The sequence below is a fragment of the Aegilops tauschii genome, chromosome 7 (assembly GCF_002575655.3).
Source record: "Aegilops tauschii subsp. strangulata cultivar AL8/78 chromosome 7, Aet v6.0, whole genome shotgun sequence".
NCBI lineage: Eukaryota > Viridiplantae > Streptophyta > Magnoliopsida > Poales > Poaceae > Aegilops > Aegilops tauschii.
In genome coordinates, this window is record NC_053041.3 from 585,190,706 (window position 1) to 585,214,321 (window position 23,616).

At 40.7% G+C, this 23,616-nt stretch overlaps 1 protein-coding gene across 1 annotated transcript; it reads right to left on the reverse strand.

Annotated features, from left to right (window-relative positions):
- Window positions 1-2,381: 2,381 nt before the first annotated feature.
- Window positions 2,382-5,345, reverse strand: LOC109743717 (glutathione S-transferase). Its single transcript, XM_020302801.4, has 9 exons — window positions 5,155-5,345; window positions 4,650-4,691; window positions 4,138-4,223; window positions 3,974-4,045; window positions 3,632-3,685; window positions 3,456-3,531; window positions 3,241-3,302; window positions 2,921-2,980; window positions 2,382-2,808 (listed from the first exon to the last, which is right to left on the reverse strand). The coding sequence occupies exons 1-9, from the start codon at window positions 5,234-5,236 to the stop codon at window positions 2,701-2,703; spliced, it is 642 nt and encodes a 213-aa protein (XP_020158390.1). The 5' UTR covers window positions 5,237-5,345; the 3' UTR covers window positions 2,382-2,700.
- Window positions 5,346-23,616: the final 18,271 nt, after the last annotated feature.

Sequence of the window (23,616 nt, forward strand, 5' to 3'; positions counted from 1 at the left end):
GAAGGCACGCTTCATGTCAGGCTTGACCCGGGCAGATCTCGCACGCTGAGCCGTTTCGACGAGGTCGGTGTAGATGTCCGGATCAGGGCCCGGTTCGCCGATCTTGCCAATGAAAACGTGTATGCCACCAAAGGGGACCCGGTACCCGTACTCGACTGAGCCGGCCCCGGGGCCCCAGCCTGCATCGTCGATGTAGAGCTTGTCGCGACGACTCTTGGTCATCCGGCCCACAGCGTAACCCTTGAGTCCTTCGAAGTTGCCCTCCAAGAACTTGAAACCATCGTGCGATAGCCCCACGGTGGGCGCCAACTTTCGTGGTTTTGTCACGGCAGATGTCCTAGAGAAAGGACTTAGTCGTGGAGCCATCGCTACGGGTTAACTTAAAGGGGTTAAAGCGGACAAGGGACGCAAGAGAGTTTTATACTAGTTCGGCCCCTTACGATGAAGGTAAAAGCCTACGTCTAGTTGTGATGGAATTGATGGGGTTTCGATGATCAGGGAGCGAATACGCTTTGCCTGAGTCTCGAGTTGTTGTCTGTTGTCCCTGAACCGCCGTCGGGTCGTCCCCTTATATACATGGGTTGACGCCCGTCGGTTTACAGAATCCCGAGGCCGGCTCATAATCGTGTCCGGCTCGGTCTCTGCTACTTCTATCTTACAACACTAGTTTACATATCAACGCCGGTTTATGACTACAGGCCTTAAACCGGCTTTGGGCCCTGGGCCTTCATAAAGCGTCACCGTCCGTCTTCATGGACTTCAGATACAGATGAACTATTTATGGGGTTAACCCGGCCTCACCGTGGATAATAAAGACAACCACATAGGCAAACTCGAATATGATACCGATTTCGTGGTGACCATGACCGGCATGTACAGCCAAGTAAGAGTATGGGTTCTCTGACCCAACCTGCTTAATATTCATGATCCTCCAAAATGTAGGGCTCTATGGAAAAGGGTTTTATTATAAACACATACACATTTGCATTGACCTCCAGTTGTGTGCGTGAGAGCCTAGCGGGCAATTAATATAAACGTAAGTAAATTATATCAACAAAAACTCTATTTTGAAAAAGTTTGGGCCAAATAAACGAAAACGGGATGAAACATCAAGAGCAGAGAATAACAGACTCGCAAATGGATTGACAATGTCCAAAACTTAATTTGGTTGGACCAAATAAACCAAAATATTTTTTTGACTTAAAGCATGGTAATATACATTTTTATAATAAACTTTTATACTTATTTAAACTAGTTGTATGATACCATAGTTTTACTTAATACAATTTTTCCATTCCTTAGCGAGCATAAGTAACAACATAGAAGTGTTTTTCAATAATAATTATAGCATATTATTAAGTTTTATTATATATCACTAAAATTTAATTTCTCCTAAATTAAATTGTATGATATAACAAAAAATGTCAATTTTTTTAAAACATTACCTATATATTGTATAAAATATATTTGCATGTGTGTGTGTTCATATATAAATTAATATAATTAGATATCATGATAGATATTTGTAAAGTATACAACCTAACAAAAATATCAATAGTGGTCCCTAGTGTGCTACCTCGTCCGAAATTAACTGTTGCTGAAATGAGTGTAGTTAGCCACATTTTAGTGTGTAGATTATTCTGGACTACGGGAGTAGAACGGTGCTCATAAAGCTTCAACTTATGCCTACCACCCCTAATTGTAGACATAGCCAATCGAAACGTTGTTCCAGATCATATCTGCCCCTGTTAATTCGTCCTTCTTCGTATGGTGTAGACGCGTGTGTGTCTATACCTCTCTCCCTGGGAAAAGCCCTTTGATTCCTTGGTGTATATAAACCTAATATGATTTTCTCTTAGAAGTAAAGAAAATCCGAAGTTCTTTTTGAAATAATCTTGACTTACTTTTGCACTAGTATATAAATTTTCATGAATAAAAAATCACCATTGACTTCAGTATGAAAAAAATAAACTTATTGCTACATAGAAGTCATTGGTCACACTTTTTTGGCCTAATGTTTTGTTTTTTCGCCGTGAAGTCAACGACGGTTTTTCTTCCATGGAATTATTTTTACGAGTACAATGGAAGACCAAGTTTATTTCAAAAATATTTTCATTTTTTTTGACTTTTTATTAAATTACTAAAGACTTTTCATATAGGATGTATATATGCACCCAGGAATCAAATATTCCTGTCCTCTCTCCCCTGACTTTCGTGCAGCTCGTATTCACAAAACACGCTACTTCCAGCGCAAATCCATATGTAACAGCCTGCGGACTCGATTCCAGGGGCATATGCCGCCAGGTTATTCACCTTGGTTGGGCGCGAACGAACGGAACCAGGCAGTGTATTTTACTGTTTTTTCAATTGCACAGAGAAAATAGACGAAATAGAAATATTGGAATCGGCAATCCAGAGTTGAAGACCATCACTATGTTCACCCCAGCAGTACACACAGACGACATTCAAATTTTGTTACTCATGAGCACACTGACAGAGTACTGGACTGCCCTGCTTTACCTGAAGTGCACATACAGATAAATCAACTGCAGCGTGATATTCTTTCCCCATTGAGGGGAATTGCATTATTCTCAACTAATTCACTTCTACAAGAGCGAGCTTCTTGTACATCCATGGACACCAGAAGAACCTCAGAGTTTTATTACAAAGTACAAACGCCTCGAGAAATAGCTGCATTTTTCACTGAGGGGGCGAAGGCGCGTCTGGCTGGTTTTCAGGGCGTGCGGCTTGAAATGCTGGGATTTCCATGTATGCTTTGTAAAATCTCTCCAAATGTGGATATTTCGACTGCGAGGAAACAATTGCTTCTTATCAGCAGGTAAGCATAGGAAGTTTATTCGAGGGTGATGATTTAGTTCTACATGTGGAAGACTGAAACAACAGATGAGAGGTTCCGTACCATGTCGATGTCGAAGCGCGTCACGCCAGCGTGTATCTGGGGCGCAAGGAACACGTCCGCCTGTACAGCGAAACAAAATATACAAGCACAGACTAATCAATAACTTACAATGAACGGTTCAGTAATTAAAGTGTCAAGCTGATACTGAATTGATAATCAAGTTGTAATGCATCTCCTATCTGAGGCATATAGCAGAGAGGGCATAATCAGTGTATCAGGAAGTTGTCAAGAAATAAAACGACTTGATCTAAAATATATATTGTTAGAATAAACGCAGTATTTATCAGAACAAAAAATAAAATTGAGCACAAAGCACAAACCAGTTGGACTTCATCTCCAGTAGCAAATTTACTGTCACATCCTTCCAGAAGTTTTTCAATTGCTATGGTGAAAGAGACAAAAATGTTGAGTACTACAGCACCCTTCGTTATGGTAAACTTTCGCTTTTGGAGTTGTAAGAGAAGTGTTGCTGAAGGAAACATGGGTGCTATGATGTGAAACAGAGAAGTCAATAACAGAGTGTTGGAAACCATACCTCTAAATCCCTTGTCAATGTAATGATGCACTATCTGAAGGCTCTCATCGGGGCCCAATTTGCCTTTAATCAACCCCTAAATAAGAATAGCTCAAAATAAGGTTGTGTTTGGAATATTGCGCTAGTATTGTAGAACAACGTTTGGCCAAACAACAGCTGAGTGTAAGCGAACTTACGATAACAGCGTAACACTGAAGAGGTTGAATGCTCGAGCACACAATGCTTGCAATCTGCAACAAATAAGAAATCCATATATGTGTAGAGCTTGCAAGTTGCAGACAAAAGTTGCATAATGAAACGAGTAACCAAAAGCATGAGATTTCCAGAACTTTGTTGGTCCTTTTCCCTTTTCAGCATTAAGTATTCGGTGCAAACATAGCATTGTGAACAGATTGAACACTTCAGTTGGTTTCAGTATAAGGTCCGTTTATCGAAAAAGTTGGTTTCAGTATATAAAGTCTGAGAACAAAGAAAGAGTTAAAGTCAGTACGCAAACAACTCCTGACAAAAGTCAGTACCTGCAGATTAAGAGCCTTCCTTTTCAGATCTTGAGGTAAAAGAAGGTGCTGGGGATATTTGTCTTCAAGATACTACTCAACAGAAAGCAAGAAATTGTGTTGTCAATAGTACCAGAAGGCTGGACCACAGACAATAAAAAACATGATGAAGAGTTACTATTCACCAATATGATTGCAAGAGAGTCTGAAACCAAGATGTCCCCATCTTGTAGTGCTGGCACATACTTAATTGGATTGATTTTCTCATAATCTACAAGATGATCACAAGAAGAACCGTCAAAGTACTATATACTCCAACAAACTATACCTACTCAACAGAAACGGAACTCCGCAGTGATCATAATTGCAACAACGAGAAATATCTCAGAAGGTACTCGTATTCAGTTCTCCCCTTTGATCCAGCAGAGTATGCAACACGAGTTTAATCCTGATATCACTGTAATGCTCTATGTATTGTCTGTATCTCTTCTGCTAATAGGGATCACCAGTATGCAATGAACCAATAATTTTATATGGTGATCAATGGTGCCATAGCTAGAAATATTTGTCAGGATAATTTCCTGATGTTACAACTTATCGATTAACTATGCCGCACAATTATTTGACACTATGTATCACCCTCTTTCAGACAAAGAGTGTATAATTGTAAAAGAAAAGGGCGTTTGTTGCTACTAACCTGTATCATTCCACTCCACCGCCCTGTACTCATATTCCACGCCTTCGTTATGGAGAAGATAGTACAGTTAGCAAATAACAATGAAAAATTCAATAGAAATGCTTTAAACTTGAGCTCTTCAGCTGGCGGTCGTATTTCAACAGTACCAAGACTTTATAACATATTTTGGGTCGATCGAGTTCGGTTACAATTATACTAGTATATCCTAAACAAAACCATTAGCTCTGCCTACTCCAACTCTGGGTTAAGGATTTAAATACTCCATTTTAACATATATAAAGCTGCGCGTTTTTACTTAACCCCACGACGGCTGAACCAACATTTCCACAAGTCAAATAGTTGGAAGGAAAGGATTAATCATCCCCACAAGACCTTTTGGACTAAAGCAACGATGGATTGTGCCCAAAAGAAATCTTCCCAGTTATTTTCAGTGAACGAACACGACGATTTCTCTCTGCAGGGGGAGGGGGAGGATTCGATGGGTGGTGGCTCTGTTTTTGGTTACCTTTGAGGCTGAGGGCGATGCGGACCCGGTAGGAGCAGGAGCTGATCGCCGCGCTGTACAGGACGGGCTTCATCGCTGCCATGGCCAACACGCAGCAGCACTAGCTCCTGCCTGCTGGTGGTGAAGGAATGAGCTGTGACGCCGGACAAGAGTGGAAGGACACTACAAGGTGAGGATGGAGAACAAGACAAGCTGACCATCCCCAAATCCAGAGAGCATCCATGTCCCAGTTATGCCGAGACTTGGGCCGGGTCAGGCCAGCCCGTCCGTGCTCTGGGCCGGGCCGGGCCGCGTTGGGCTCGGGCCAGCTGGCCCGGCCAGCCTGTCGTGCCGTGCCGGCTCGTGCCGCCGCGCCAGGGACTCTGTCGTCGTGGTCACGCTCAAGCAGATCGTCGCTCATTAGCTATTGCGCCGTGCGACGCAACGAGGCACCCGGCCTCCGCGGTGGCCACGGTCCGCCATTGCCGCTGCTGCTGTGGTCGCGCTCGTCGCCGGGTGCCGTGAGCCGCCGCGACGGGCGCCCGTGACATCGAGATGGAGTCTGGGTGAGGGAGGAGGAGGCTCGTGGGCAGCGCGGCAGGGAATGCGGTGAAGACGGAGGTGGCAGCGCTGAGGTCCAGGGGTGAAGCCGAGGAGATCAGGGAGAGAAAGACGAACACATATTATTTGGGATCTGATTTTGACCAGTCAAGTCTGAATGGCTTTCACGCATAGTTTTTTTTAGAAGAACTTGTGGGGAAGTATCAGGTGATACCAATCGCACTCTGAAAACATCAAAGTTAAGTGTGTAAAAAAATCAATTTTTTTATGTTCACAAGACATATGTCTACAATGCCTAAATTTTTTTGAATCAAAATTTGAAATATAGAAAAGACACAAAAATATATAAATCCAGCACAAATAGTGTCAAAAAATACAGGGATAAAAATTTGACACTCTTCATGATGGATTTGTCTTTTTTGTGTCTCTTTATGGATTTTGATGTATGACTAGAATTCTTCAGGAAATGTACATACATGTCTTCTGGACATCCCAAACAAATCAGAATTATTTTAACACATTAAAATTTGATATTTTTGGAATCGAAGCATGAGTGCATTCTAGTATTGGTATCACTAGATATTATATCTGGCTTTTACTTGATGTATAATGCAAACTATAGTGCGTTTATGCGTTGGGAGAGACAGTGGTGTTCTCTACACGCATATACTGTACGACATTGTGGGCCTTCACCATGCCGGGTCGTGTTCGTGCTGGCCCATCACGTAGTCTAGGGCCGTGCTGCCCATTGTGCTCAGCTGTTAGGCCCAGGACGGCACGCTACTACTTTGGATCATGCCAGCCTAGCACATCAACCATCGGGTCGTGCTGGGCCTAGGCCACGTCTTGCGCTGGATCAAGAAAGTATGGCCCAAGTCTGGACATTAATCTCGGCGATGGCGAAGAAACAAGAAAAGTAGGGTGATCACCATTGCTCTGCAAACCATGGCTCCAGACTTGAATGTTTTACATTTTATAAGCATTCATTTTCTCATAGAGAAAATAGATAATGATATGTTCGAGAGAATAAGTATAATAAGGGGAGTATACCGGCTTGCATGACACTTTTGCCTATGTGAAAGAGACCTAGAAAATTCAGGGGGGGGGGGGGGGGGGGGGGGGGGGGGGGGTGAGCTTTCATGCAAGAGTCATGCTCTGTGTGTGCTCCTAGGCAAATGTTATAAATACAAAGAAAGAGAAAGAGAGAATGTTGAAAAAGCAATAGTCTAATACTCGATCTTATAGTCTACTACCTCCGTCCGGGTTTATTAGTCTTCGTTGTATTTTGGGTCAAACTTTGACCTTCGATTAAACTAGCAAAAAATAAGTTATATCCCTAAAAGTGGTATCAGAAACTTCTTTCAAATGCAAATTCAACACTAAAAGTTCTGTCATATAGAACCTATATTTTGCTAGTCTCATGTGCATGAAGCAAAATTATCGATTACAACATAATAATGTTTAATTTGGCACGAAGTATGAAAGGAACCAATAAACCTAGACGGAGGTAGTTGAAACGCCCCGGACACACCCGTCGGTGGTCGTTACTCCTGGCAGGATCTAGACTGGCCTCACAGATCAATACTAGTCTTTTCTACGCACTTTGTCCTCACTCGTGCGCACCCAGGAGCAACTTCTCGGTCGGTCACCCATCCTGAAATTACTCCAAGCTGAGCACGCTTAACTTTGGAGTTCTTTCCGAATGGGCTCCCGGAAAAAAAAGGAATTCCTTATTGATATGAATAGTCTATCATCCCTAATAAGTCAGGCTATCACAGTAGTACCTTACTATACTATACATGATGGCTCTGATGACATGGCACCTGCATATAGCCATCATTCAACTATACTATTAGCCTTGCTTTGTGCCCGAGGCATCTCATTGTCTCTGCACACATTATGATTTGACTAGACCATGATGGCGCTCGTCCATTGGGCTGGGTTTCCGTGCACTAGTCTAATAGCCAATGTATAACTTTTCATGCACCACTTTTTCCTTCCTCTCTCTTGATGTCACCTTATGGTAAAAAATTGAAAGATTTAAAATATTTTGGAAATTATTTTTAAAAGAATGGACATCATTTAGCTATGTAGAATCTTGTAACTAAAGTAGAAAGCAATACCACTTTCTAGGCCCCGCAAACAAGCCAAATTTTGCAATTCAAGGTATTATCGCGAACTTGGAAAAACATATATTTTGTTCCGGTAAAACATGTTAGCTGGATTTGTTTTTTAGCCATTGGAAAAATGTTAGTATTTTTGTTCCATGATAGACCCGTCTTGTCAAAAGAGAAATCAAAACTCACCACCCAACTTCTAGTTTTGTTATTTGCATCATGGATATCTAACCTTTGAGATCATTGTGATTTTAAGAATTTAAAACAGTCACTTGGTACTAAAATTGCATTATTACATCAGAAGAAAAATAAATCTTGTTAAACCCAAAAAAGATGTAAGCCTAGAAAAATACTAGTCTCATGTGCATGAAGCACAATTATTGATTACAATATAATAATGTAGCATGAAAGGTTCAAAAAGGTTCTGCAATGAACAATATCATAAGTACATCGTATGTACATATCTACTTAAAATTGACCACTTCTCTCTTGTGGCAGCAACAAGACAACTATTTCCTTTTCCATCAGTGTTGGTTCCTCATTGCTCACTATGATCAGCTGCCATTATGCATGTGTTGAAGAGATATAAATCATTGACTAGTTTTTGGCATGTTTGGTTCTGATACGTCTTTAATGTATCTATAATTTTTAATTGTTTCATACTATTATATTATCAATCTTAGATACTTTATTTGCAACTCTATATCATTTCTGGGAACTAACCTATTAACTTAGTGCCCAGTGCCAGTTGTTGTTTTCTACTTGTTTTTTATTTTATAGAAAATCTATACCAAACAGAGTCCAAACATAACGAAACTATTTGTTGATTTTTTTCTGGACATAAGAGACCCTAGAAGCTTCGGGGAGGGACCAGAAGAGCTACGAGGAGACGACAAGGCAACAGGGCGTGCCCTGGGGGGTAGGCACGCCCTGATGCCTTGTGGGCTCCTAGTGACTCCGTCTGACCTAATTCCAGTGCTATAAATTCCCAAATATTAGAAGAAAAAACAGAGAACCAACCGAAACAATTTTTTCGCCGCCGCGAGTCTCTGTTCTTATGTGATCCCATCTGGAGGCCTTTTTCGGTCCTCTTCCAGAGGGGGAATCGATCACGGAGGGCCTCTATATCAACCTTTCTGCACCTCCGATGATGTGCGAGAGTTGACCATAGACCTACGAGTCCATAGTGATTACCTAGATGGCTCTCTTCTCTCTCTCTCTCTCTCTCTCTCTCTCTCTCTCTCTCTCTTTGATCTTCAATACAATGTTCTCCTCAGAGTTCTATTCGATGCAATCTTCTTTTGCGGTGTGTTTGTTGGGATCCGATGAATTGTGGATTTATGATCAGATTATTCAATGAAAGCAATTGAGTCTTTCTGAAATTTATTATGTGTGATTGTTATAGCTTTGTATTTCTCTCCGATCTATCTGTTTGGTTTCTCCAACTAGATTGATTTGTCTTCAGCGGGAGAGGTGCTCTGTGGTAAGTTCAATCTTGCGGTGTCCTCACCCAGTGATAGAAGGGGCAGCGAGGCATGTATTTGTATTATCAATACCAAGGGTAAAGCTATGGGGCTTAACCATATTGCTTGGTTTTATTCTGTCCACATTATGTCATCATACCTCATGCATTACTCTCTTTGTTGTGAACTTAATACGTAGAGGTAAGCATAGAAGTGCTCTCGAAGTGGAGTAACAGTAGTAGATGCAGGAAGGAGTCAGTTGCTACTTGTGAGCTGCGTTGGGATTTCCTCGAAGAGGGGAGGATGATGTAGTACATTAGAGATAAGTATTTCTCTCAGTTAAGAACCAAGGTTATCAATCCAGTAGAACAACCATGCAAGACCTCGTGAAGAACACCTACACAGAAAAGAACAAATACTTGCACCCAACGCAAACAAAGGGTTGCAAATCCCTTGGTAGTTAATTGCAAGGATCAAATCTCGTTGTGATAGATAGGTAAACAAAAACACAAAATAAAATACCGGTAAATAAATTGCAGCAAGGTATTTTTGGATTTTAATATATGGTAAAGATAGATCCGGGGGCCATAGTTTTCACTAGAGGCTTCTCTCTCGAACAAAAAGCATACGGTAGGTAAACAAGTTACTGTTGGGCAATTGATAGAAAAGCACATAGTTATGACGATATCCAAGGCAATGACCATGTATACAGGAATCACATCTGAGACAAGTAGACCGACTCCAGCCTGCATCTACTACTATTACTTGACACATCGACCGCTATCCAGCATGCATCAAGATTCTAGAGTATTAAGCTCATAAAGGACGGAGTAACGCCTTAAGCAAAATGACATGATGTAGACAAAGTAAACTCAGTTAATATGAATAAACCCATCTTTTTATCCTTAATGGCAACGATACAAATATGTGTCATGTCCCTTTCTGTCACTAGATTGAGCAACGCAAGATCGAACCCATCACAAAGCACCTCTCCCATTTCAAGATAAATCAATCTAGTTGGCCGAACCAAACGGATAGATCGGAGAGAAATACAAAGCTATAAAAATCATGCATAAAAGAGTTCAGAGAAGACTCAAATAATATTCATAGATAATCTGATCACAAACCCACAATTCATCGGATCCCAACAAACACACTACAAAAAAGGATTACATCAAATAGATCTCCAAGAACATCGAGGAGAACATTGTATTGAAGATCAAAGAGAGAGAGAGAGAAATCCATCTAGTTACTAGCTATGGACCCGTAGGTCTGTGGTAAACTACTCACACATCATCGGAAGGGCGGCAAGATTGATGTAGAGGCCCTCCGTGATCGATTCCCCCTCCAGCAGAGTACCGGAAAAGGTCTCTAGATGGGGTCTTTAAAGTATAGAAACTTGCTTCGGCGGAAAACATATTTTGGGTGGCTCTCTGATGTATTGGGAATACTTGGAAATTTATAGATCTGGAATTAGGTCAAGAGGTGCCACGAGGGGCCCACAAGCCTGGGGGCGCCCCCCCCCCCTTGGCACGCCTGGCAGGCTTGTCACTCCCTCGTGACTCTTCAGATATTCTCCAGAAGCTTCTAGGGTCCCGTTTGGTGCTAAAAAACCGTCAAAAAGTTTCCTAGCATTTATACTCCATTTCATAGTAATTTTCTGAAAATCCAAAAGCAAGCAAAAAACAGCAAGTGGCACTGGGCACTAGGTTAATAGGTTAGTCCGAGAAAATGATATATAATTGCATAATAAACATCCAAGATTGATACTATAATAGCATGGAGCAATCAAAAATTATAGATACGTTGGAGACGTATCATCGGTCTACTTGTCGCGCACATAATGCCTATGTACATGATCATGCCATGAACAACGTCATAACTATGCGCTTTCTATCAATCACCCAACCGTAATTTGTTTACCCACTGTATGCTATCTTTATGAGAGAGATGCCTCTAGTGAAAACTATGGCCCCCGGGTCTATTTTAATTATATTTCCTAAAACCAAAATACCTTGTTGTATTATTTTATCCTTTATTTTACTTTGCAATTTATCTATCGCGTATTACCAGATTTTATCCTTGCAATTAACGAGTACAAGGGGATTAACAACCCTCTTGACCGTGCTGGGTGCAAGTACTTGCTCTTGTATGTGTAGGTACCGTTGACGAGTGTTTAGGCGGTTCTCCTATTGGTTCGATGACCTTGGTTCTCTACTGAGGGAAATACTATCTGCTACTATATTGCTTCACCCTTCCTCTTCGAAGAAAATCCTAACGCAGCTCACAAGTAGCAGGTTCCTGCAGAAACCCTCTTAGGAATATACTCATCCAGCACACAACAAAAACCAACCTCATATGCTTGCACAAAGGTATCATGAATTCCTAACTATGCATGGATCATTATATGAACAAGGATGAGTAGCATGATATTTAATGTGGGGATCACACAAAATTCTTCATACCAATTAAGAATCAGAAATGAGGAAACAATGAGTTTAATTGCATCTATACCTTAATAATTTGTAAATAAAAGGACTAGATAAAGATGTGGTTATGATGTTATAAGGGATATCCAAATTTCAACTTATATATATGTATATGACATGCAATCTCCTTAAGCTACATAGATGCTACCAACTGTAGGTATGTATGTATTATGTTTTTAAAATTTCCTTTGAATCATTCCTATAGAAGTCATATTTTTTAAGATCACCAGATGGCACACTAATATGGTTGTACATGTCCTTTACCTCTAGGAATTTAACATTTGTGCAGCAAAAAGAGAGATGATGAGCTAAATATTTGTTACACTTTGCCTGATTTTAGGGACATGTGTGCATGAGAGATCCTAGAGTTGATCTTCTCCTTCTATGGAAAGGTGCTTATGTCCTTGTTTATTAAGTGAATCATGGTAAATTCCCCTCATGCAAACTATTTACTAATAAAAGTTTGGTACTTGTAAGATTATTAAAATTGAAATTGTTGAATAGTCGCTTGTCCTAAAATCGTAGGTTACAACAGATAACTCACATGATACAGTACAATGTCTAAAATCATAGGTTGCAACAAATAACTCAGGACATGATATGAAAATCATGTCACTATCCCTTTAAACTGTAGTAGCTTGCCCATCTCGGTCCATAGGACATGAAAATTAAAACCAAATTTCAGAAGACGGGACAAAGCAAGATAATGTGTACATATTATATCCTCCGCTTTTGATTCTCTCAATGACATCTCTAGGAAATTGGTGAGGGGAATCGGTGGAGAGTAGATAAGGGGAGGGAGTCTGGTGCTTCCTAGGTGGAGCAGCAAGGGGTGTATAGAGGTACTAGCGGATTGGGACCGCGTGCCCATGTTCATATCTCTTCTTAGCTTGCCATAACACTATATCAGCTATGATCGTGGCGACATAGATCAGTGAGATAGAAGATAGCTGCCTGAGCGAGCAGCTTGAAGGCGGATGAAGGCAGGCCATGGTCAGGGGAGAAAGGGACGTTGCGGGGATAGTAGGGGTGCGAGGGAGAGCAACACAATACCACAACTGGTTGGTCCTCTATTCATTCATGAATGGTGGCTGTTGGCTGGCGCATCTCCAAGTGGGGTAGGATGGTTTGCAGCTCTGTTTCCTCATCATCTTCTGGATGAGTACGGAGATTCCATCTTCCATGGATTTTTTAATAAAGAGAGCTTCCTCTCCTATTTCATTTAAATTAAATTACAATGTCTCATACAAACTACCAAAAGAAATAAAGCAAGCAAGATAGATACCCAAGGATGAACTTAACTCTCATGCTTTTGGTATCCATAAGCCAGATCCTGAAAAGCACAAGACATTCACCTATTGAGGTACATGCAAAAATTCCGGTGTTGCGTTTAGCATATCCAGCATGAGCAGTTTTATATTACATAATTAGCTGCCACATTTGCAAAAATTGCCAAGCAGGAAAGAATATAACACCATCTCCAACCATGATCCTATTCATCCCAACCTGCTAGCCATGCACCGATATGAAGACTTCATTTTTCATCATTTTGAACATTTTTACGCCCCACCTCAAAGTGTTTTGACTTCCTTAGTTTTCCTACAAAATCACACAAACCATTAAGCCACCTTGCAATCATGTTAACAGGAACACAAGGATTAGTTATTCTATTAATTTTAGACACAACACTATTTCATAGCTTTCAAATTGTCCATAACACAATCAAGCCACCAACCATCATCAAATGTTTATTAGTTTTAGCAAATTTAGCAATCTAGTCATGTATATTATCTTGAGTATCTAGTAAATTGAATGCACATTTCTAGATATTCCATAGCATCCTAGACATAGAGCATTGCATGAAAATATGGTCAATTAACTCATATTTTCCACATAATGGACAAGATTTATTGCCAGTCCATCCTCCTCTAATCAAATTATCTTTAGCCAGGACGCTATTTCTAAGTACCAGCCACACACAAAACATAATTCTAGGGGGCATTTTAACTTTCCATGGGAATTAATGAGGAAACTTAACCCCATTTTCATCAAAATTTTGTAACAATACTTGTTAAGTATATAACACTTTTAGGTAATGTCCACTTTATACTTTATATATAGTGTATTCTATTCACTGGGTTCAAAACCTTCACACGACGCTTCCTTGATGTGCATCCATAACTCTAAGGACTTACCCCATAGCATCTTCCTGAACTGAAGACTTATGTCACTCGTAAGTTTTTTTCCCAAAAGAAGGTTATATAGCTTAGAATTATTACATTTGAGAAGTTTGTCTCCAACCCACCAATCCTCCTAGAATCTCACATTTTTGCCATTCCCACATTGAGCTGACAAGGAGAGAAGAAATGCTCTTTGTTTATAAGAAGACCAATTCTTTAATCCTAGCAGGCACTATATATTTTTCTCTATGTGTCCACCACATATACCATCCATGACCACAAAAAATTTAATGCAAAAAACTAATAATTTGTGACTAAAATGCATGTATGACTTGATTCCAACGGAAAAAAGACCCACTCCATAATTGGGAATCACCCTATTTTGCTTGTCGTTGGCCTTCTGAATTATAGGTTTTCCACCACCATTTGCACATAAGAGCCTGGTTCATTAGTGCCAAGTTTTGGATTCCAAGCCACCTAGATCCTTTGGTCTACACACCTCTGACCATTTAACTAAATGATATTTCTTTTTATTAGCTTATTCCTGTCGCAAGGGTCTTGCCCCTGAAGAAATCTACTCTTTTCTTGACCCCCACATGTAGCCCATAATATGACATCATGAAATTTGGGATACAAGTCAAGGATGGTTGTATCAAAAGTAACCCGGCCTGCACTAGTCAACAATCTACCCTACCAACTACTACATCTTTTATCTACTTTTTTCCTCTGGATTTTCCCAATGTTTGTTTCTGATTCTTTTCTCATCCACATGTAGTCTTAGGTACCTCATAGGGAAGACCCTATAGGACGAGTAAAGAGTTCAGAAAGAAATAGTAGCTTTATTCCTAGCATCACCAAATAGAAAAGGTTCACTTATATTGAAAGTGAGTTTTTAACTGGACATATAATCAAGTCATGTATGTCTTTTGTTCAATAATGGTAAATTACTTCTTTGCAATAGTCTAGCCATTCGAACCATGTATTCTTATTTTGGTATTTTTGATTCTTTTTTCCGTTGGAATCAAGTCATACGTGCATTTTAGTCACAAATTATTAGTTTTTTGCGTTAAACTTTTTGTGGTCATGGATGGTAAATGTGATGGACACATAGAGCAAAATATATAGTTCATGTTTGGTGTTGTGTTAAGTTCGACCCTGAGTTATTTTTCCGCTTTTATATGTACATATAAAATGTTATTCTTTTAAAAATATAAAACGAGAAAACTACTACATTTGTTTTTCTATTAGTCTTAGTTATTTTAAGCACCTTTGTATGCATTTCTTTTTACATGAATGTATGTTAACAAACAAAAACTACAATTGGTTTTCCTATTATTTCTCTTAAAACATGTTTTGTGAAAACCCAACTTCGATTCTTCTACTCCAAACAACCACTTAAACCATGTTCTTCTCTCTGTCTTAGACTATTTGCAATGGCACCTGGTATATGTGGATTAAAGAGTTAGGCTTTTTGAAGCTTGGGCTCCATGGAGCCCGACATTAAAAAAAACAAATTTCAACATTTAAGTGTCAGAGAAAGCTGAAAAAAAAATTAGCAAGTGCTTATAGATGTATATTAGATGTGTGTAAAATTTCATTACGAAATATGTTTTGATGTGTGCTGTAAAAAAAGTTAAATCTTGGACTTATATAGTGAACAATATATTGTTATTTTTGTGTAGCTCGTCTAAAAATGTATTTCGCCATGAAACTATACAGACAAGTAGTATACATCCACTGGTATGTGGATATACATATTTTAGAATTTTTTGAAACCTAAAATTTGATTTTGAATTTTTCAAAATTTAAGCTCCATGGAGCTCAAGCTCCATCAATAATTTCCATGGATTACAATAATATGTAACCTAATTGAAAAGGGTTCGGCTCCAAACGTCTTGATGTACACTTTACATTTACCCATGGAAAGTGCACGTGCAGTAAAGTTGTCATTTTTATTAATTTTATTTAACAGTTAGCCTCTTTCCCCAATTTCTTCATGACGTGCTGCTCATATGGTGGGTATTTTATCTAGTACACCACTCTCTTTTTAGACTAATATAGAAGCGTGCCACAAGAACTACATACGTATGCGATTGTGACGAAGTAACTTTAACCACGTTGGGTTATCCTCCAAAGGAGAGTTTTAACACGCAGGGTGAATTCATCTTGGCATGAACTTTTGCAAGACCGTCTTAATATTCAGCATTTCTTTCTGTTGGATAATGTCTTATATTCTCGGTGAAGACTTTTGAGAGGTGGACTGTACTTTTACCCTCAAAACTGACATGACAAGCATGACTCGGTAAGCGAAAAAATCACTTTATGTTCTAGTTTATCTAAACAAAAGATCTTCCAGTGTCAGAGTATGTTTGTTAATGGTTTTAGGTGGTGGTTTTGTTCTACTAAGCACACAGCTAGCGACAACATCAATGTAGTTTTTTCCCTTCAAAACAGTATCGTCATAGTCTTTGTTTTCTCGTAATATTGTGAGAACATCAATGTAATTTTTTTCACTTCAAAACAGTATTGCGACAACATCAATGTTGTTTTTAGGAGTGCTGTCATTTCAGATGCAGATGGGGCAATTTAATCAACTCCCTAATATTACATTTTTTAGGAAAACTCCCTCATATTATACGCACAGGCAGCTGGTGAACGATGCCATCATGAGCCCCCCGTGACAGGTAACTACGCTTTACAGCAAATATGGTTTTGGGGATTTTCAAGAAGGTTTCTGAACCGGCTTTTTCTATTGTTTTATTTACTGTGCTTTTCCGGTATTCTTTTTTATTTTTAGGTTTTATTAACAAAGTATTTTTTGTATTTTTCTAATTTTCACAAATTTAAAAAAAGTTCACAATTTCAACACTTGTGGTATTTTAAAAAAAGTGTTTGCGAATTCGACAAATTCTGAAAGATTTAATAAAAAGAATCTGATTAAAAAAATTCAAAGTTTGAAAAATGGTCGCCAATTCAAAAAGTGTTCGTATTCTCATGAAACATTTGCAAATTTAAATAAATTTTTCGCATTTTTGAAATATGCAAATATAAATGTCCACAAATTTGAAAAAATGCATCTCCCAAAAATGTTCACAAATTTTTAAATTTTCATAATTAAAAAATTATTCACAGAATATAAAAATTGTTTGCAAATATGAAAAATTGTTCATGCTTCCAAATCTTTCAAATTTTAAAAAATGTTCTGAAATTTTTTAAAATGTTCATAATTAAAAAAGTTGAAAAGTAAAAAAACGTGTTCACAAATTTGAAAAGTTATTCATGCTTCGAAAACCATCAAAGTTTTAAGAAATGTTCACAATTTTGAAAATAATTTTTTGCAATTCAAAAAATGTTCTCAAATTTCAGGAAAAATTCAAAAAATTAAAAAAATTCCGCACAGTTGAAATATTTTTACTGTTTGTAAAAAACGTTTGTTTCTAATAAAATGTCCAAATTTTAGAAATATGATTGCAAATTCTAAAAAAAATTGGTTTTCAGAAAAATTGCATATTTGTTAAAATATTCAAAACATGAAGAGATGTTTGCAAATTAAAAAAATGTTCGTGTTTTCCAAAATGTTAGTGAATTTGTAAATTTCTTAAATATGAAAAATTGTTAGTGTTATAAAAAATGTTTCCTAATTTGAAAAAGAGTTCGTGTTTAAAAAATAAAATTTTGAAAAAATGTCCACAAATATTGGTGTATTGAAAAATGTCAACTTTCTAAAAAATCTTCCCATTTTGAAAAAAACTTTCACTTTTTTTTAAGAAAAAAGCAGTTGCTAAAGTGTCCTCTCTTCGACATTACCCATAGTGCTATAGTGCACAACCCGATACAGTGCTTGATCTCGGTTCGCTATAGTGCTCGTTCCTGGTTCGTAATGGTGCAAGTACGTCTCGCTTGTTCTCAGTCATGCAATGGGCCGACCCATCAAAACAAGACTTATGTTTAGGAACGAAGGGAGTATATGGGTTTACTGGGCCCAGCTAGTTAGTCACTGAGGCGCCGACATGGCAAACAAGCTCAGCGGCCTCAAGACAATCAATGTAGTATTGTTAGGCAATCTCGCGAAGCTTTAACTCTAGGGGCTGCCCACCATGTTTCGCTACATTGGCCCGACGAACTTTTTTTCGTCTTGGTAAACATTGTTATGATTTAATAAAAACTTCGGGAGATTGCCTAAAAAAACGAAAACTTTCTCTCCCCAAAAAGAAGTAAAAAGGAAAACTGAAGCAAAGCATATTTAGAATGCAGACCTATCCATCCTTCCATCCTGGATCGTGCTTGCCATGCACTAATAGCCTTGTTTCGTACACCGAAGCAGGCACCCTGGTAATCATTTGACTTGTGTGAATCAAAGCTGTGGCTGCCGTAGCGGTGCTACCACGTCTGTATATTCTGTGATGCAAGTTTCTATTTCACCTTCAGGATGGGTACATTTTTTTACTCACCGCCTCGCACATCCGTCCCCTTGCCTTGATTTCCTCCTCTCGCTGAGGCTGTGGCTGAAAGTCGCGTTCTCACTACCCTTGACATTGTTTGATAAGGTAAGATAAAGAAGAATCTCATCAACCTCCGAAACGTCACCGAATACAGCTAGACCGCTGGAGAATCGATTACCATATCCCGATTCACCGTATCCATCCAGTGCCATATGTATCACGATTCAGCCTATGAGGTTCGGATAGCCGAGAGGCAGGCTGGCTGCGCCATGTGCGGCGCAGCCATGCGTAGCCGCCGTGTCGTGCTTGTTTTTAGTCAATGAGTTGGTTTGATTCACTCGCTTTCGGTTGAGTTTCACGGGAAGCAGCGACATGGGGGCGACGAACGTACCGTACGGGGCCCTAAATGATTGGGATTAACGACCCATTGATTAATAAGGCGTACCATACCGTACGTATCACGGTTCCAGCGATGGCGTTCAGTTACGCGCTACGTTGACTCGGCCACGCTGGCTAGCTTAGCTGCACCATCCTACCGGTACACATGTGCTCCGTCGTCGTTCCCATGGAGCCGGAGGCTACACTACAACAAGAGCATGATGCTGCCAATCAGCCTCACCCTGGACTTAACTAACTGCCGTGCCATCAGATTTAGCTCGGCCGGTCCTCTCCTCACCGCGTGACTAACTGATTGACCATCAATCGCGAAGAAGAAAAAGAAGAAGAAGATTATAATTCGTACGGATAGGCGTACGTGAGTACGTCATGTATGCATGCGCTAGGAGCTGTTGCTTGTCTCGGTCAGTGACAGTGGCCGCCGACGATCTCGGTCGATTGGTCCAACGTAAGCGCGAAGAGTTCAAGGCAGTGCTGCGTAATTAGACGGACTACGAAATACCGAGAATGGTGCTGTACTACGATAGAACGAAAATGAAAGCGGAGTATACGACTAGACCACAAACGTCATCCTTGCATGGATGTCGGCACAAGAGAGTGATAAAACTCAAATTGCACTCGTCGCGATGTCGGCGGTGATTAGCTATTTTGGCTTGTCTCTGTAAGTGGCTGCAAATGCGTTAATTTTCACCTGCCAAACTGCCTCAAAATTAGGCAAATCTCCACAGGGGCGCATGCCGTTCCAAATTAAGCGATCGCTCTCATCTGACCGAGCCGCGCTCATCTTCTTCTTATTCTTCTCGGTCGTAGCGTGCATGTGAACGGGGAGAAATGCTTGATTAGTGCACGTGTCGTACAAGGACAAAACCCCGAGAAAGCAACGGCGAAATCATTGATTATTAGAGTTGGACGGAGTTGGCTAATTGTGACGAATTAACATATTCAAATCATCAAACCCGTGAAGTTGGATTTCTTGCCTTGACTACAACGCGATTTGCCTAGGTCATTAGTCCGACTGGATCAGATTACTTAATAAGAGAACTGTCTCGGCGATATTATCGTCATGGCCAATAATTGCGCCCTAATTACGTGGCGTGAGTGGAGTTTGAATTTCGGTCAGCATATTCAGTAGAACATTCGAGAATCTGATACGAACAAGCCCGTCTCGATCGGCGGATGCACGCATGCGTGACTACTGACCAGTAGCCAAGCTAAGAACTGAGCAATTTTCGTCAAAGTCTAAGAGTGCCTATGTCCTTTGATGTGGATGCGGAGTTAAAATCAACTTTGAACAAAGCTGGACGGAATTAAGATACAGTGTTGTCATCGCTAAGAATTTATATATATAGACTAGAGGGGTCATGAAGACAGAACGGTCTTGATAATTCTTAACTGCTTGCTGGCTGGCTACGAAAATCCACTTTCACGTGAGTACTACTCCCTCCATTCCACAATGTAGTGCTTCCTCTATCTTTGTGCTTCAACTTTGACCGTAAATTTAACTAGCAAGACCGATTGCGGCGGGAGCAAAAATTATATCAGTGAATTCGTATTCGAAAGAAGTTTTTAATTGTAATTTTTTCACCCGCCGCAGTCGGTCTCGTTCGTTAAATTTATGGTGAAAGTTCAACCTTGGGAAGCGCAGGCGCACTATATTTTGGAATGGAGGAAGTACTAGCTATTGCTACGTACATATGCCACTACGCATGTGCCAACAAAGTTAACGACACAGTAAGATATCACAGTTAAGCAAAGCATCATTGTACGGACGATAGCATCTCCACACTTGTCATCTATATTTAGTGTTTGTCCAGTAGTCAGCTTGTGACAAAAACGATAACGTAACCTCCAAAGGCAAGTGGGCATCGAGACTGAAATCAAGCAGAGGACAACCAAATCATAGACAAAACAAACAATAATAAGAAAGAAAAAAAGTGTACTAAAATATGGTGGGCTTACAGAACATATAAAGAAAATTGTGGGTGTGTTTGGTTTATGCCCAAGGTTGCCCCCATCAAAGCATTGGCTAATCAAAATTTCGGTTGAGGTTTTGGTTGCCGATGATTTGGCCAACATTCGCAAGAAAAATGAACTAGAGTTGGCTAGAGTTTATTAACATGCCCAAAAATTGGCAACACTCCAAACAAAGACCAATCTTTGGGTCATGACCAAAATTTTGGTAAGGTGCACTTTGGCCACAATCCAAACACACCCTAATGCATGATTCCCACTCCTGCAATGCTGCCTGCGATTTCGGACTATACATCATGGGCCCCACGAGGAAGAGATGGGACAGTTTTGGCATAAACTAGGCAGGTCCCGTCTTTGGATTATTGGTTTTTTTGTATTTTGTGTTAAATTTTGATTATATATTTAACTAATAAAATATTATTGTATGCCATCAAAAATTATATTATTGGATTCTTAGAGCATCTTCAATAGCTTGTCTATATGGATGTCTATACTCGTTTTCCACGACGTGAGCCCAAAACAGGTGTCCAACAGCTTGTCTATATGGTCATCCAAATATACACATCCTCTAAATCGACCTCGACAATGTCCACACCTGGATAATGTGAAGGCGTCGTCTAAACTCAGCTGCAATCATGATTTCTTCCTCTCCCCAGCGACAGCTCACCTGTCATGGTCCCTGTATATAGACACTCTGATGCAAAACTGGACGTGTATATGAGGGAATCTTTTTAAACCATTGTCTATATGAATATATAGACATCCAAATATACACATGCTATTGGAGATGCTCTTATCCAAACATAATTTTTATAGTACAATTTTTATTTTGTATAAATTATTTCATTAGTTAAAATTATAGTCAAAATATACTCGGAATATGAGGGGCTACCTAGAGCACGGTAGGAAAAATAGGGAAATATGCAGCCCAGTAGTACTACATTTTTCGGGCATTCGAGAGGGGATAGCTCGCGGGACCGCCGAGCCTCCAACGCCTGCAAGCGCCGTGTACATACCTATCATTCTGTTGCTCGGCCGATCACAGCAGAATCCGGACTTTTTCACTGTTTTGACCTTCTCAACAAACCTTAGCACAAAATTAACTCATTCGAAAACTATTTCACGATCTGACTCTTTTGATAATGCCACAAGACGTGACGTTTTTGCTCTATTTAGAAACGCCGAACTAGCCCGCGTTGCTCCCCTTAATAGAAAAGTGACAATAAAAATAACTTGTCGCAAACGCCACATCCTTTAGCGTTTCACACTTGGGAACAACGCCACACATGCCGGCGTTGCCAGCAACCCCACAAGGGCTGGCATTTCTACATTGAAACGTAGCTACTCGGCCAGGCCAGCAACGCGGAAGAGTTTGGCGTGTCGCCACGGCTTATCGCGTTTCTGAAAAGGATCAGATTATGAAATAGTTTTCGAAGGAGTTCATTTTGTACTAAAGTTTTCTGAGAAGGTCAAAACAGTGAAGAAGTCTGCCCATCGCCCACTCGTCGATGCCCTTCTTTGCTCCCCCATCTCGCCCACCTGCAAAAAAATCTCACCGTTGCTGCTCGTTCACTGTTCGGCAGGCATCGTCCGTGCAGCCCGACTGACAGCCCCAACGTGCCCTTCACGGCTAATTTTCGTGTTTTGACCCTTTTTTAAAAAGTTAATTGAGATCTAACCCTACTTTGTAAATATTTCAGGATCTGACCCTTTTTTCTACCGTCACTATCCTTGGCAGTAGGGTAACACAGCCTACCGCGAACATTGGTGACGGTAGCACTTAACTACGTCGCGACGGTCATTCGACGGAAAAAATACCCTACCGCCAGGGCTTTTGGTGGTAGGCTGTGAAATCCTACCGCCAAATACCGATTTTTTGTTCAAAAAGACTACCTGCCCAACGAAAATACCAAAAAAACTACCTTGAGATGAAATTGACAAAAAAGACCACCCCGCCGTGGCGACAGGCACGCCAGCCGACGCGCCACATGCCCAGGCGGCAGCAGCCGCATAACAGGCAGCCAGCGCCCAAGACGGAACGGGGGGATTGCATGTGCTGCTTGCCGCCTAGCGGCGTGGCGGCAATACTGTTTGCATGCTGTTTCGTTTAGTCTACGCTTTGTATCGTCTACGTTTTGTTTTGTCTGCGTTTCGTTTCGTCTGACGAATAATGCCACAAATTCGTATACCCTGTTGTTGATTCCTTGACATACAGCACACTGTTTTTGTAAATAATAATTATTTATTTACAAATAATAATACGAGCCTCCGTCACGGGCCTCATCGCCGGCCTCCTCGCACTGTGCGATTCACCGGTGGACCTTCACCGTCGCGGGTCTCATCATCGGCCTCCTCGCGGCGGCCTCATCGCCCAACGGACCTGCTCTGCCGCGGGCCTCATCGTCGGCCTCATCGCCCGACGGACTTTCGCCACCACAGGCCACATCGTCGGCCTCCTCGCGCCGACATCATTGCCCGACGAGCCTGCTCCGTCGCGGGCCTCCTCCTAGCGCTGGCCTCAACGCCCGGGCGATGATGCCGGCGGGAGGAGGACAACGATGAGGCATGTGGCGGCGAAGGTACGTACGCGAGGAGACAGACGTGCACTAGTAGAAAAGGGGGCTTTTGTCCCGGTTGGTAAGGGCCTTTAGTCCCGGATTTTTGAACCGGGACTAAAGGGCCGTTACTAATGCCTCCCCCTTTAGTCCCGGTGTAAGAACCGGGACTAAAGGCCGTCCACGTGGACGCAGCCTGGAGCTCCACCTTTAGTCCCGGTTGGTGTTACCAACCGGGACTAAAGGAAATTTTATGATTTTTTTTTTGAAATTTTTTTTTGCGAATTTTTTAATCTCTAATCACCCCTC

What these genes read in the sequence shown, in the direction of transcription:
- LOC109743717 (XM_020302801.4), bottom strand. Translation starts at nt 5,236, where the DNA reads ATGGCAGCGATGAAGCCCGTCCTGTACAGCGCGGCGATCAGCTCCTGC. An exon ending in ACTCTCTTGCAATCATATTG is followed by an intron (nt 4,046 to 4,137) that starts GTGAATAGTAAC and finishes TCTGTTGAGTAG; the next exon opens with TATCTTGAAGACAAATATCC. An exon ending in TTCAGTGTTACGCTGTTATC is followed by an intron (nt 3,532 to 3,631) that starts GTAAGTTCGCTT and finishes ATTCTTATTTAG; the next exon opens with GGGTTGATTAAAGGCAAATT.